Source organism: Marmota flaviventris, chromosome 3 (genome assembly GCF_047511675.1).
Source record: "Marmota flaviventris isolate mMarFla1 chromosome 3, mMarFla1.hap1, whole genome shotgun sequence".
Classification (NCBI taxonomy): Eukaryota; Metazoa; Chordata; class Mammalia; order Rodentia; family Sciuridae; genus Marmota; species Marmota flaviventris.
In genome coordinates, this window is record NC_092500.1 from 162,388,303 (window position 1) to 162,402,296 (window position 13,994).

At 40.5% G+C, this 13,994-nt stretch overlaps 1 protein-coding gene across 4 annotated transcripts in view; it reads right to left on the reverse strand.

The window, feature by feature from the left end:
- The window catches only part of Psd3 (pleckstrin and Sec7 domain containing 3), a 468,534-nt gene that overhangs the window by 132,666 nt on the left and 321,874 nt on the right, over nucleotides 1-13,994 (reverse strand). Inside the window, exon 1 of one of the 4 annotated variants that reach the window (XM_027927090.2) lies at nucleotides 11,467-11,625. The exons of the other annotated variants lie outside the window; for them this stretch is intronic. Coding sequence (XP_027782891.1) covers nucleotides 11,467-11,625 — 159 coding nt within the window. Of the gene's footprint in view, nucleotides 1-11,466; nucleotides 11,626-13,994 lie in introns of those variants that run through there. 4 annotated transcript variants of the gene reach the window in all.

Consider the following 13,994-nt stretch of genomic DNA (forward strand, 5'->3'; position numbering starts at 1 on the left):
GCACAGGTGAGTGACAGAGCAAGCAGTCCCTGGGCATGGCTGTGCTGGGTGGGCCTGCATAATAGGCTGGTTGTGGGGACCCAGTTTGCTGTGCATACGGGGAAATGGGTAAGTGGGTCACATGGGTCTAGAGCATAGTAGGGGTTTATTTTGTGCATGTTGGGTAACCACCAGAGGATTTTAAGTAGATATTAAAAACGAGTGTCCTAAAACATTATATGGATGTGATTTAAAAGCAGAAACCCTTAGAACCCGAAAGCTTCTATTAGAAGTTTATGCAATTAAAGTCTTAGCAAAAACCTTATTCCATATAGGGATGATGAAAGGTTAACTGCCAGGGTATTCTTCAGCATATGTCACTATTCTCTGACCTGTGTGAACATCCTGAGTCCCAAGTTCATTGTGATTACAGTCATTGACTGATTTTGTTTTAAAGTTTTATAGCTTGATCATTTGAAAGTGTCACTTATTTATCAAAAAGTTATCTCGAGCTGGGCACAGAAGCAAACACCTATAAATCCCAGCAAATTGGGAGGCTGAGACAGGAGGATTCCAAGTTCAAGGCCAGCTTGGCAACTTTGCAAGGACTTGTCAATAAATAAATTAAAAAGGGCTGTGGAGTGGCTCAGTGGTAAAGCACTTCTGGGTTCAATGCCCAGTAAATTAAAAAAAACACAAACAAAAAAAGAACAAAAAACACCTCAATTTGGATAGATAATTCATGTTGTTGAGAGAGATAACTATATTTTCAAAGATGATTCTGGATTGTACTTACTATAATCTGTTGTTAGACCCCTCTCATTGATAAGTCTTTTTTATGATTGAGAACAGCAGGCATATACCCTAAGTTGAAGGAATGCTTTATTATCTGAGAACATAAGAACAAATTTCAAATGACCTTGTAAATCATTGCAGTATTTCTTAAATAGCTGAGGAAAATGATTAAATATATTTAATCATTATGAACATGATGATGAAGTTAATGTGCCCAGTTTTAAAAAAAAAAAAAGTTGGGTGACAAGCGGAGTCCTTTTTAATAAATGGCTTGTTTAAAAAAAAAAATCCCTAGAGGACTTTGACATTTAGAAAGAACACTAGGCCTGGCATTTGTTCCCTGTCATTTCCATGCATTAGACAAAGCAATGAAGACAAACCAAATGGAAATAGATTTTATCCATGACAATCAATATAGCCAAATTAAATAATCTAATTCAGCAAATACTAGGCTTTCAGATTTCATAAACAAGAAAATTATCAAAAGAAGTTTTGGGGATCTACACAGAATTGCCAGTATTTCATTTTGCTAGGAAAGAAAACAAAAATTTTTTTAAAGAACAAAACTACTATTATTATCATTCCATCAAAAAAGTAGCATGGACAAGCTGAGAATAAGAAACTTTCTCCAGAAATGGCCAGTATCACTAATATTTGTAACTAGCAGCAAAATATGTTCTAGACCCGTAAGTGCTGGAGGACAGTCTTGAAAAGGATTCAACTTTTTTTTTTTTTTAAGAGAGAGAGAGAGAGAGAGAGAGAAAATTTTTTAAAAATATGTATTTGTTAGTTTTCTGTGGACACAACATCTTTGTTTGTATGTGGTGCTGAGGATCGAACCCGGGCCGCAGGCATGCCAGGCGAGCGCGCTACCGATTGAGCCACATCCCAGCCCCCAACTTTTTACTTTTTAAAGGGAACCCTATTGTCTCATATGTGCAAAACACAAAGTGAAATGAGATTCACAAACCATTCTAGTCACTCGAAATTACTTGGGTCTCACATGTACCCATATATGGTGTTTAGTCTATTTGTGTTAAAAAATCTTCAAGCCAATGGATATATATCATTTACATAATTCAAATTACCAAAAGATATATAATGAAAACAACTCTAAACTCTACTGTCAGTGGTAACCTTCTTTTTTGGGTTTTCTATTTTCAATATGCACTATGAACTCATAGCTGTGAAACTCTGAAAAAACAAAAAAGACTACAAAGCTCTCTCCTGTGAGTGGGAGCGCACGCGCGCGCGCACACACACACACTCTTCTCCCTCCAAATCTAGTAAAATGGTCTCACAATTTGCAGACTCATCTATCTTCAGTGTCCATGTTATGACCACATAGGTCCTACTCTTGCCTGGGCTGGGTGTTAGTACACTAAGCTACATTCCCTTTTAGCTAAACTTCTTGCATTTCATTTTGCTGCCATGTTTTATCTTGTTTACTATCAACCCACCTCTTGTTCTCCTCCACACTCTGCACATCTCCTCTCTGCAGCCCTGCAAGCATGTGCTCCATCAGGAATCCTCCTGCTCCCACTCCTTGCGACTGCCTGGTTTCCAGCTCCTGCACAGCTGTGGTCCAAAGGCTTCCCTTTGCCATTATCCTGGGCCTCCCCATCCATCTGCACTATTAAATGCCCTGGGTGCCATGTCTTCTACTTCCTCCAGTAAATGAGGAAAACAACATGGGGGAGGAGAAAAGAGTCTTCCTTGGTGAAGTGTTTTTTTCACAATCCTGTTTTCAACATGAGGTCAACTGCAGGCCTTAAAGTCTGATCTCCTAAATCCAATGCCTCTGGTTAAACTCAGCTGGAGGAGAAAATGTTGGGGGAAGGGTCACTTGGTGACATATATTAGGAGAAGGCATCTAGGAGACCCAATGACTAAGTTTAGTCTTGAAGAGCATCCTCCTGTTCTGACCCGCTGCCCTGAGAGGTACCTAGCGCTCTCCATCTTGGGCCTCCCCTGGGTTCTGTGGGGGCAAATCAGTCCCCTGCTTCCAAGTCTACAGGCACCTGGATTTCAGCTTACCCTGGGGTGCCAAAATAGTTAACTAGGCTATCTGCTTTCCATCTTTCAACAATTCCTGACATCTTGAGGGCACCCTCTCATTTGCCCATGTCCTTGAAGACCCATGAATTCCACTGTCATTTTGTTGAGTTTTGTGGGTATAGAGATAGAGTATTTTTCCCTTAAGCTCTAACTTTAAGAGTTAAGTTCTTGCTGCATATAAGTACCACTTAATCATAGCCTCAGAGATCACAGCAGGAGGCTGATGAGGCATAAAAAATGTCCCTTGTGACACTGCCCAATCATAATGAAAGTATTCTGAAAGGCCTTTCTATTTTACCTGTTTTTAAGAAAGTGTGACATATATACACAATGGAATATTACTCAGCAATAAAAGAGAATAAAATCATGGCATTTGCAGGTAAATGGATGGAGTCAGAGAAGATAATGTTAAGTGACATTAGCCAATCCCCAAAAAACAAAGGCCAAATGTTTACTCTAATATAAGGAGGCTGATTCATAGTGGGATAGGGAGAGGGAGCATGAGAGGAATAGACCAACTCCAGATAAGGCAGAGGGGTTGAAGGGGAAAGGAACAGGCATGAGGTTAGAAATGATGGTGGAATGTGATGATCCTTATTATTCCAAAGTACATGTATGAATACACAAATTGGTATGAATATACTTTGTATACAACCAGAGATATGAAAAATTGTGCTCTATATGTGTAATAAGAATTGTAATGCATTCCACTATCATATATAAATAAAAAAAATTTTTAAAAACTTAAGAAAGCGCACTGGGGAAGGAAAGTGTCATACTGGTATTTTACCTGTTCCTCTTGGGGGCCAGTAAGGAGCAGTTTCTCTGAAAGCCCTTTCCTTGCTAGCCACAGCTTGTTAGGTAGGGTCCCACCCTTCAAGAGCACTTATCTGGGAGATCAGTAGGATTGTTACCCTGCCCCAATTTTGTACTGGGGGGGGGGGTGCAAGCTGAACTTCTAACTCACCCTAATCTTGCTTATATTTGAGGATAGGCTGTCTGAGGCCAGAGTTCCTTTTCAGGTGGTCTAGCTAAAATCAGCTGGATCTGAGAGGGCCACCAGAGTCTAGTCTGACAATCTCTACCTTCATCATCACATCTGCACATTAAATGACACATTCTCTCCGCACCATGGCAAGGATCTAAAAGGCCCAAAAAAGGAACAACAGAAGTGAATATTGGGAAAAGCTCCATTCTAAGAAAAAACAAAACATGAATATTCCTCACTTTATTAGCCTGTCCTTCCCTCTCCTCTATCATATCTGCCGCCTCCTAGCCCTTAAGGCTTGGGAAGTGGATTTGAGAATTCATCTTCCACTTCTCCTATTCCTGGCTACGAATAAAAGTTTCCTTCACTGTTCAATCCACGCTCAATCTTGTTATTGATTCTACTATTCCAAGAGAGAAAAAGGACCCAGCCTTGGGAGTCAAAAATTGGTAAAAGGAATTCATTTCCTTGTCATGAGCTGCTGGGGCTCTGGACTCTAGAGAAGGTCTTACTGCTTATAGTAAATGCCATGGTGTACCCTAGTAGACTTCTAGGCCACAGAGTTGAAGATGATTTTAGTAAATTTCACCCGAGTGCAAGGAGGAGATCGAACTGTCCGGGACAGCTGTATAATCTAATCTGATTTACTGAAATCAAACAAGCACCAGGCTCAACAGATCTGAACTCGGCAATGATGAGCACACTGGTGTCTCCAGTGCTGTGTGTGGCGCTTCACATTCTAAAGCTTAACTAGACTACAACAGCAGCCAGTCACGAGAAGACTCAGGCGAGGAAGAGAAGGCTCCCCAGTGCTCTCATATAACTTCAACATGAAGCATTCCCAACTACCAAAATAAGAACATCCACAAAGTCGGGCACTGTGGCGCATACCTGTAATCCCAGGGGCTTGGGAGGCTGAGGAAGGAGGATCACAAATGCAAAGCCGGTCTCAGCAATTTAGGGAGGCCCTAAGTAACTCAGTGAGACCCTGTCTCTTAACATTAAAAAGGGCGGGGAGGCAAGCTGGGGGATGTGGCTCAGTGGTTAAGCATCCCTGGGTTCAATCCTTGGCACAAAAAAAAAAAAAAAAGAGAGAGAAAATCCACCAAAATCAGATGATCTCTCCACTCAAACAGGTATATTGAATGTCCTATTACTACAACACAGTAGACCAGATTTTTAAAAAGTAATGAAAAAGCATCTGTTTGTATAGGGCAAAATATAAAAATCTTAATTAAAATAAACAATGTCAGGATAGATTACTAAGGATGAAGCCATCTTGCTCAGCATCACTACAAATGAGGGAATAGAAAACATTTTCTAAAACTTTTTTCTTAGATTCTAAGATGAATGTAATCCCTGAACTCCAAGACCAGGTGTGATCTAACAGGCTGCACTGAAGGAAAGGCACTGTCCTGAAAAATGAGAGACTCTAGTCCTCCCCACTAACCTCCCTGATCTTCAGTATGACTACCTTTTTCTCCTTTGACTCCTGTCAATATTTCATAGATTTTTCTCTTCCCTTCCCTTCCCTTGGTTCAGACACAGGTATTAACACCAGTTTGCCAGGTTATGATAGCATGAACCAGCACCTTCTTCACAATGTCCAAATACTGCATGGGATTTCTGGAACACCTGCCCTAGGACTTCCTTGCTAGAAGGATGCATGGAGACAGAGCCTACTCATAATTTAACAGTGGGCCATCTTATGCTTTGAATATAGCCCTTGCTGCTCTGCCACTATAATTTTTTTTAATGCTTTACTTAAATATTATTTTTTGAATTGTTGGTGGACCTTATTTAATTTATTTATATGTGGTGCTGAGAATTGAACCCAATGCCTCATATGTGCTAGGCATGCGCTCTGCCACTGAGCTCCCAGCCCCAGCCCACAACTTACTAAGATATGTTTCTCTCCACCCCCTCCCCACTTTTTTACCTCTTTCCCTTCTTAATCTTGGGGAAACAGGATTACTTTTCTTTCCCAACCTAGGCAGAGTTATCTGTCCTTGAGCACACACCCAACACAGGAAGGAAGTAATTCAGACTTTGGGAATGGCACCAGAAGATCTCAGAAATTACTATCTCCCAAATTAACAAGTGAATTACAACTCCCACAAAGAACATGTAGCCTTTGAATCACCTCTTTAAAAGCCCACTGTTCCCCCCCATAGACAGAATCACAGCCTCCGGAACAGGAGTCCCCTGTGCTTTTCCTTGCTAGCAAGCAATAATCCCTTTTTTCCTTTTCTTCAAACACGTCCAGGTTATTGGGTTGGTATTGGGGACAAGGATGGAGATTTCGATAACAATCAGGGGAACAGGGCAAGAACAGAGAATGGCGTTGGGAGTTATTTTAGAGACACTCAAACCAAACTAACAAGACTTGCACTTTACTCAAGTGAAAATGGTAAACAGTGAAATGGTGGAGGTGTGCGTTTAATTACATTCAGGTCAACAAGTGTCACTCCATCAGGAGCATAGTTTGTTCAACATGTACTCCTAAACAATCATTTGTACATCCCCCTCCCCCCCCAAAAAAAGGTGCTAACTTACCAAATTATACTGTTATATTGTGTGAATGTATAATATGTTACAACAAACCCACAGTTGCACCAATATTTTTTTTTTTAAAGGTGTTAGTATTTGTACAACCTGAGAAAATCACAGAAAAAGCAAGAACATAGGGGAAAGAAGAGAAATTGGAGGGAAGCACATTCAAGAACTCCGGCAACACAATTCAAGTCATTCTGCTAGCTTTGTAACTCAAAAAAAAAAGAAAAAGAAAAAGAAAAAAAATCTGATTCAAGTCATAAGGGGGATACACAACACAGCTGTTGGCAATGATAGAGCTTGCAGCACTAGTTTCCCAAAGGAGCCAGGTTTCTTCTGAAAATCTTCTCTGGGAAGACATCAGGATGTGCTCACTTGGCAGAAGCACACCTGTAGGAAGAGCATAACCTCCTGGAACACAAGAAGTGGAGATTAAGAGTAGGATCAATAAAAGAAAAACAGCTCTGGTGATGAAACTGTCTTCATGCCTACTAGATTTACTTGGTAAAAGACACCTCTTCTCTGACTCCCTCAACCTGCCAGCGTTATAACTAGTGCCAGAGGTTTCCTGATAGGTGGACCTAACAATTCAAGTGTTCTTTCTCTCTCTGAAAAGAGTTAACAGGTGAATTTACAAGGTTAAAGGATGTTGTGCTGCAATTTAAGAATTAAAAAATACATAAATACACTTTCAAAAAAAATTTAAGTCACTGTTTTCTCCAATTCTCTCGAATTTCTACAATTCTCTCAAATTACATGAGACATACATTTTTAAATCAGCAAATATGAACGATCCAGAATTTGACCAGTATCTGCTTTCCAGGCTCTAGCCTTAGCCTGAAGAATGAAAGCGACCTAGGAGAGAAAGCCAGCACTCTGCAAACCTCCCACTAAAACTTCAGGGTTGCCAAAGGGCCTTGTAAAGATTTCTTGGGGTTCTTTTGTGGCTGCATTTGACTCTCAGAGGGAGAAGTGATTAGCATTTACCTAACCATGCTGGAGAAACAGAAAGCAAAGCCTTTGCAGAATGGAGAGAATAGAGTTGATGGTGCTTTTCAACTTGCTTCTGTTTTACGAAGCGATGAATTAGACATTCCCTAAGCAGTGTTTTGGAGCAAAGCACTTCCATTTTTCTTTCACATGGCTATGGTTAACATCTCTTACTAGTACAGGAAGAGGTTTATTCAAAACTCATCTCCCTTCACTTAATCTTTAGGTTTGTTTTAGAGCAGAAATTACCCTACTCATCTCTTCAAGATTTCTAAAATTTACACTGCTCACAGAAATATATGATTTTTCCAATCTCCGAATTTATGGATGTGTCTCAAGGAGGAAAAGTGACTTGTCTAGGTGCACCATGCTAATTAGTAAGCAAAATCCAGGCAAGACCTGAGTGGCATCCTGGCCTAGAAAGCCCATGCTTTCACTCAGCACCACCCAAGTACCAGGAGTTTAATGGATCTCTAGCCTCATCTATTCCTCCAAAAATGCCTCAAGGATTCAACCATGTATGTTATGTTCACCCTCAACCACATAAAGAAACAAAAACATCAGGATGAGACTTGCCCCCAGCCCCATCCAAACATATGGTGCCAAAGCAAAAGATGGGAAAGGGGAAAAAGATTGTCAACACTAACTTTTAGAGATTTATGTTTCAAGCCTCATTCAAATTACAAACTAAGCAAATACCAAAATTATTGATTTACCAGCTGTAACAGGATTCAGAGGAAAACTATCAAAACATCTGGCAGAACTGAGGCTTGAATCAACATGTTCTTGGGAGAACGTATGCCCTGAGTTTGATACCCAGCACGCCCCCCCCCCCCACACTAAACACAAATTTAAAAATAATTTAAAATCAACATGGTATACTGCATAACTCCGAATTCTGGAGTACTCCACTTTTAAAAATTTGATTCCAAAATGTTACTTCTGTCCAAGGCAGAGCAACCAGCTAGGCTTGACAGCAGGCAGGTCTGTACTGCCCCTTGTGGCCACCAGACGCTTAACTAATAAATGGCTAAAGTCAAAGTCCGACTTAATGAATTTTAACAATGAATGCTAGTTTTTACGAAATACAAAAAAAAAAAAAAAACCTCTTCCAAAACATTTGTGTTGGTCTCTCCCATTTTATCTGCTTCAGAATTTGAGGTAAGGACTATTATCTAGACAAGGATAAAAATCACACTCTCCAGAAGAAATAACAGGATTAAAACACTTTAAAGGATAAAGAGTTCACACAAACAATCATTTTTTAAAGAAAACAACATATAGAAGTTGTATTTTAGGATGTTAAAGGACATGCTTCTGACTGTCAATATGAGCCACAAGTGATTTTAAAAAATTCAATTTTCTTTATTTAAAATAATTAGATCAAATAGTTTTAAAGTATTTCACGAAAATTAAAGACAACTTGTATCCAATTCTTTAAGAAGTTCTTTAACACTTGCCTCAAATGAAGAACAAAAAATTAATAAACAAGATGAAAAGTGAGAATTATGGATGAATCGATATTTAAATAAACCATTTTGTGTTTAATGGCAAGTAAAACAAAGCTACAGACATGAAAGTTTGAAGGGAATAAGAAGCATGCAATAATTCCAACTCTCTGAAAAGGAGAAATGATGATTACACCCATTCTGTTCTAGAAAGACCAAGGCAGAGTTCTTCAGAGAACACTAAACCCCAAGTGTATCATGAATTAGTGATATTGTACCACTGTTTTTAAATGGGGGTTGGGGTCAGAGGAGAAAAATTTCTTCTAATTAACAGATTAGACAGCCTACATTTTTTATGGAATCAGGAAAAAAGCACTATTTACATGATTAGCAGGAAGAAACCCCGATTTGTTTTTAAGCACTAGGCAAGTACTCCTAGGCATAAGGTAAATGAGAACTCTATTGACACTTGGAGTAAAATGTATACACTGTGGGTAAGAATACAGGTTGCCTTGTATTTAGACATGTCTGTAATACAACTGGGTTCCCTAACTCAGTCTACAGCCTATGTGTTATCCAGTTTACTTCATTTGGGGGACAAAAATGGCTAATAAATGACGAAGTTCAGTCAACCTAATTTCCTGTTCTAACAATTCTATATTAGTTACTTTTGGTGTTCCATTTTAAAAGACTACATAATTCTTAAAAAAAAAAAAAAATCTGTCAGATATTGGGAGCTTGTATACGCATCCCAGGACTTAGACACCATACATGCCTCTAAAACAATAATAAAAAAAAAAAAACTGATATAATCTCCAGAGTATCATGTAACAGCCTCCTGACCATAATTCTACTAGGTGCCTCTTATACTGTTGACTCCTTGCAAGGTCTGCAATATTTAAAAAAAAAAAAAAGTGCTTGGCCTTCTCTTGGATAGACCCCTATCAGACACAGAAATACCTATGCTGTGTGACAAATAGAGAAGGCAGTGGAGAACCTGCTCCATTGCTACCAGGGTTGGCTTCCACATGCCATAACACCAACCCTAATTCTGGACAAACCCACTAATAACCAAGCACTTGTATTATCAGAATGCGTGACAGGACTAGAACAGCATTCATGATCCTGACCTCTGATTTCCCACAGCCTCTGATTGCAATGCTATGAGTACAAGGTGCATTAAGATGTACACAACAAAATCCAGAGGTGTCAGCTAGTGCTCCTTAGAGAAGCAAATTTGAGAGCTATGCTAAAATCACATATATGCCTACACACATTTGATTACTTAACACCATCTTAAACCCTGGGGTCTATCTCAGCAGGAGACCACAGTCAGCATGCCAAAGGATATCTCATGATAGTTTGGTAGGAACCAATATATTCCATTGAGGTCACATTAAAAGACTGTGGAGGCACATGTTTATTCCTAAACCTATTGCTTAAAAAAAAAACAAAAACAAAAACCTGAGGAAGTAGCAGCCACATCTGAAGAGTTGATGGAGCCAAACAATTTGCAAATGATTGATGGGGTGAGACTCCACTGTGTCATCATCTAAGGGGGTGGATGGAAAGCTAACATATTTCTTAGAGTTACACTAAGATATTCTCCACCCTCCTCTGCCTGCCATATTTTGAGGGGAACCTGTTATTACCAAAGACTTTTAATAATGTGATATCACACAAGGAAGGGGACTGGGAAGGAGGAGACAAGGGCCGTGGCAGAAGGTGGGAGGGCAAAAGCCTGATGTCACTTGGTGGGTCTGGAGAGAGCCCATGAGAGGGCTGAAGTGACACCGAGATCCACTCCTGGAGCTGGCTCTGCACATTACCAAGCCTCAGAATCTCTGTTAGAATCAGCCCATCTCCAGCCCTAGAGTTCTGTGATATGATTCCATTATTCCATTTTTAAACCTGTGGAGTGGGAGTGTTTCTGAGTACCCTGCTCACACAGATGGTGGTGGGAAGAATCTCAAGAATATGTTGCATGTAGTAAATGCCCACTTCACTACGTAATCACTCCCCTCACATTCCACATGAACAAAGATTTTATTATCTCAAAGACGGCCGCAAACACACAAGTGGCTTAATGGCTGCATGGCACCGGTACACGCATGTGAGGAACATGGAAAGCATTTCTCCTAATTGCACATACCTGGGGATAAACATGACCAGAATGGAGTAGAACAGGGCAAGATCACTACTGTACACGAGCTCCACATATTGAGGGAGGGAGAGAGACTGGGGGAAGGCAGGCAAAAGGAGCTCACCGAAAGATAAAATCACATATAACATCCCTACATTCCCGATGATCTAAAAATATGCTGCACTGAAAAACCATTTGTCAAGGCAACCTTCCTGAGACTAGAAATAAGACCAAGGTGCCAACCACGTCTCCCACGGTCATCGCAATCTGAGCATCGCTTCTCCCCTGCCCTTCTACAAACTGGCTCTGTACAAATCCTGACCTACACCACAGCAATCTTTGGAGTTCAGGTACCAGACCTTTTGCCGGATCCCACCTGATTATCTTAGAGCCATTTTATAGTCCCTGCTACTTTCTCAGTCTGTCACTGCACATCACACACCAGAGACTGTATCAAATGCTGTTACCCCACCATACCACTGTCAATAATGTTTAACACAGTATTTCTTTACCTTGGTCTCCTTAGCAGAAAACTCTGAGGAGTTGGAAATTTTCATAGACTTTGACCGGTGGGACTGCCGCCGGATAGAATCCTCCCGGGAATATTTCACAGAACCAGAGGTCCTCACCCGTACCTTGCTGGTACTCTGAACACTATTCACGCCAATCATTTCGAAGGTCCACTAGACAAGGGGTTTGGAGAAAGAAAAAGGCACTTTCCACCCGATACAAGGCTCTAACGCTGGAGAGACTCTGCCGGTTGTGCCTGAGCAGCTCCTGAGCGCTGTGATCCGCCTTAGCTTAAGAGGCACCAGGCTGCCTCCCCAGCTTCTTCAACTACCCTGTTTGCAGCGAGTCTGATTGTTCCAGGCACGGCTCACGTCACTGGCTGCAAAGAGGAAAAAAAAAAAATGCAATCCCACCCCTGCTACTCTTCTCTCTATTCCACACACACACACACACACACACACATCTTCACACACTGGAACAAATGGCAACCGGCCAGGCAAGCAATTCATTAACATTTCAAATAGCAACACCATTTCTCTTGTGATATTGTGCAGTAAGCTCATTAATGTCAACAACAAAATAGAGATACCACAAATAAAAGTCTCAAGTAATCTGCAAGGCACCATGTGGGGCAGGAACGGAGCTAAATTTCCAAAGGGGTGAAAAAATGCAGAGGGTATCAAAAGGTTCAATCAATTACAGGCTAGTGAAAGGATGGCAGCTACAAAAGCATCTCCATGATCAATAATTTTCCCTTCTTTTCTGTTTCAGGCCACACTCTGTTTAACAGCCATTCACATGGTACTGCTATTCCAAAGAATTAAATGTCTCTGATGACCGCAGACTACTACAGCCAGATATTTAAAGAGGAATTGCCAGCTGGTGGGCAAATGAAGAAGAAAGATGTTAGCTACTTCTCGGTCATACAGAAAAGTTGGGGGATTAGCACATGGCAACTTTAAATATGGCTCAGAGTTAGATCAATTAAGTCAACTCAGATCAATGAGGGGCAATCAGCTTTTTCAAGCACCCTAAACACTGTCCGTGTACATAAGATCATGCAACCTTCCAGAAACATTACAAGTTGAACACTGTTGAAAACAAGGTAATTTTAGTTCTTGACACATGAAGTTAGCTTTCAGCACAATAATCCAGATTGCAATGCCTGACTTATCTGGCATCGTAGGGGCAGAGGGCCATCCATGAAAGAACAATTTCCAGGTAAAGGAAGTTTCCGTGTTAATAACAAAAACAGCTTGTAAATACCACTCTGGGAAGACTGCATCCTCACATTGAAATTTTTCCTTGACACGACTACAAATTCTGTATAGTATAGAGCCAAATAATATGACATTCTTTTGCCTTACTTAAGCTCTTCTGGGCTGTTTTCCTGCACTGTCAGTGAGCCCAGGTAAAGTTGGTGCTTGTGCTCCGCGTTCTGTTTCAGCCCCATGAGAGGGGCTTTCCCTCACCCCCGTTTAGACCTCTTTCTTTTCCAGGCACTGAAGCACTTGGGCTTCAGCTATGATGTAAGACAAAGACACTGACTAATTTTGGTGTAATAATGGGACAGAAGGATTTAAAAGATCTTGGGGCTCTGCTGCCCCAGAAGGTGACATAAAGTTCAGTCTATGTCATCATTTTGTCTACTTTGAGGTACACTTTCTTCTCTTCCTGGTAATGGAGCCACGGAATAACTGTCATTTGGAATTAAAATTCTGTAGTGTCTCTGTACTTTACAGAGCATGTTCCAAAGACATAAAAAGTGGTGTAATATAAGAACGTAATAAAGCTCACCATTTATAATCATCTTAACTGAAGCAATATGGCAATTCTATGGGCAAACCTCTATTTAACCAAAATAAGCCTAAGGTAGGTAGAACCATAAAGGAACTGGCAAGAGAGCTAAGGTTAAAAATTCAAAAAGTACTGTGTCCAAGATAGGAGAGCCTTAGAGAGGCTCTGAACAGAGAGCACTGGTTTAGAAGAAACACCCTTGGCTACCTGGCAGTCACATCAGGAGGAGTAAGAGTATGTTTCCTGATGAACTGAATTTTCTTTTCCCCATCAAAATGGTTTAAAAAAAAAAAGAATGAAAACCACATGCTACCTTATAGAGAAATGTAATCTATATATCCAACTTCATTTCTGGGGAATTTTAGCAAAAATGTACCATTCTTTACTGAGTGACTGTCCAACTGGCATTATACTTGGACTACCGTTACTAATAACCATTTTCACCTGTTCAGCATCTAAAACTTTTTATTTATTCACTGGTACAAAGGATTTAACCCAGGGATGCTTTACCACTGAGCTGCATGCCCAGCACTTTTTATTAATTATCTTGAGACAGGGTCTCACTAATTCCCTAAGGGTCTCAATTTACGTTGCTGAGGTTGGCCTCGAACTTGATATCTACCTACCTCAGTCTCCCAAGTCTCTGGGATCACAGGCGTGCAAAACTGTGCCTGGATTCAGCACCTAAAACTTTATAGAAGTAATAGAGTATCTTACTGGGGTCTCAAACTTG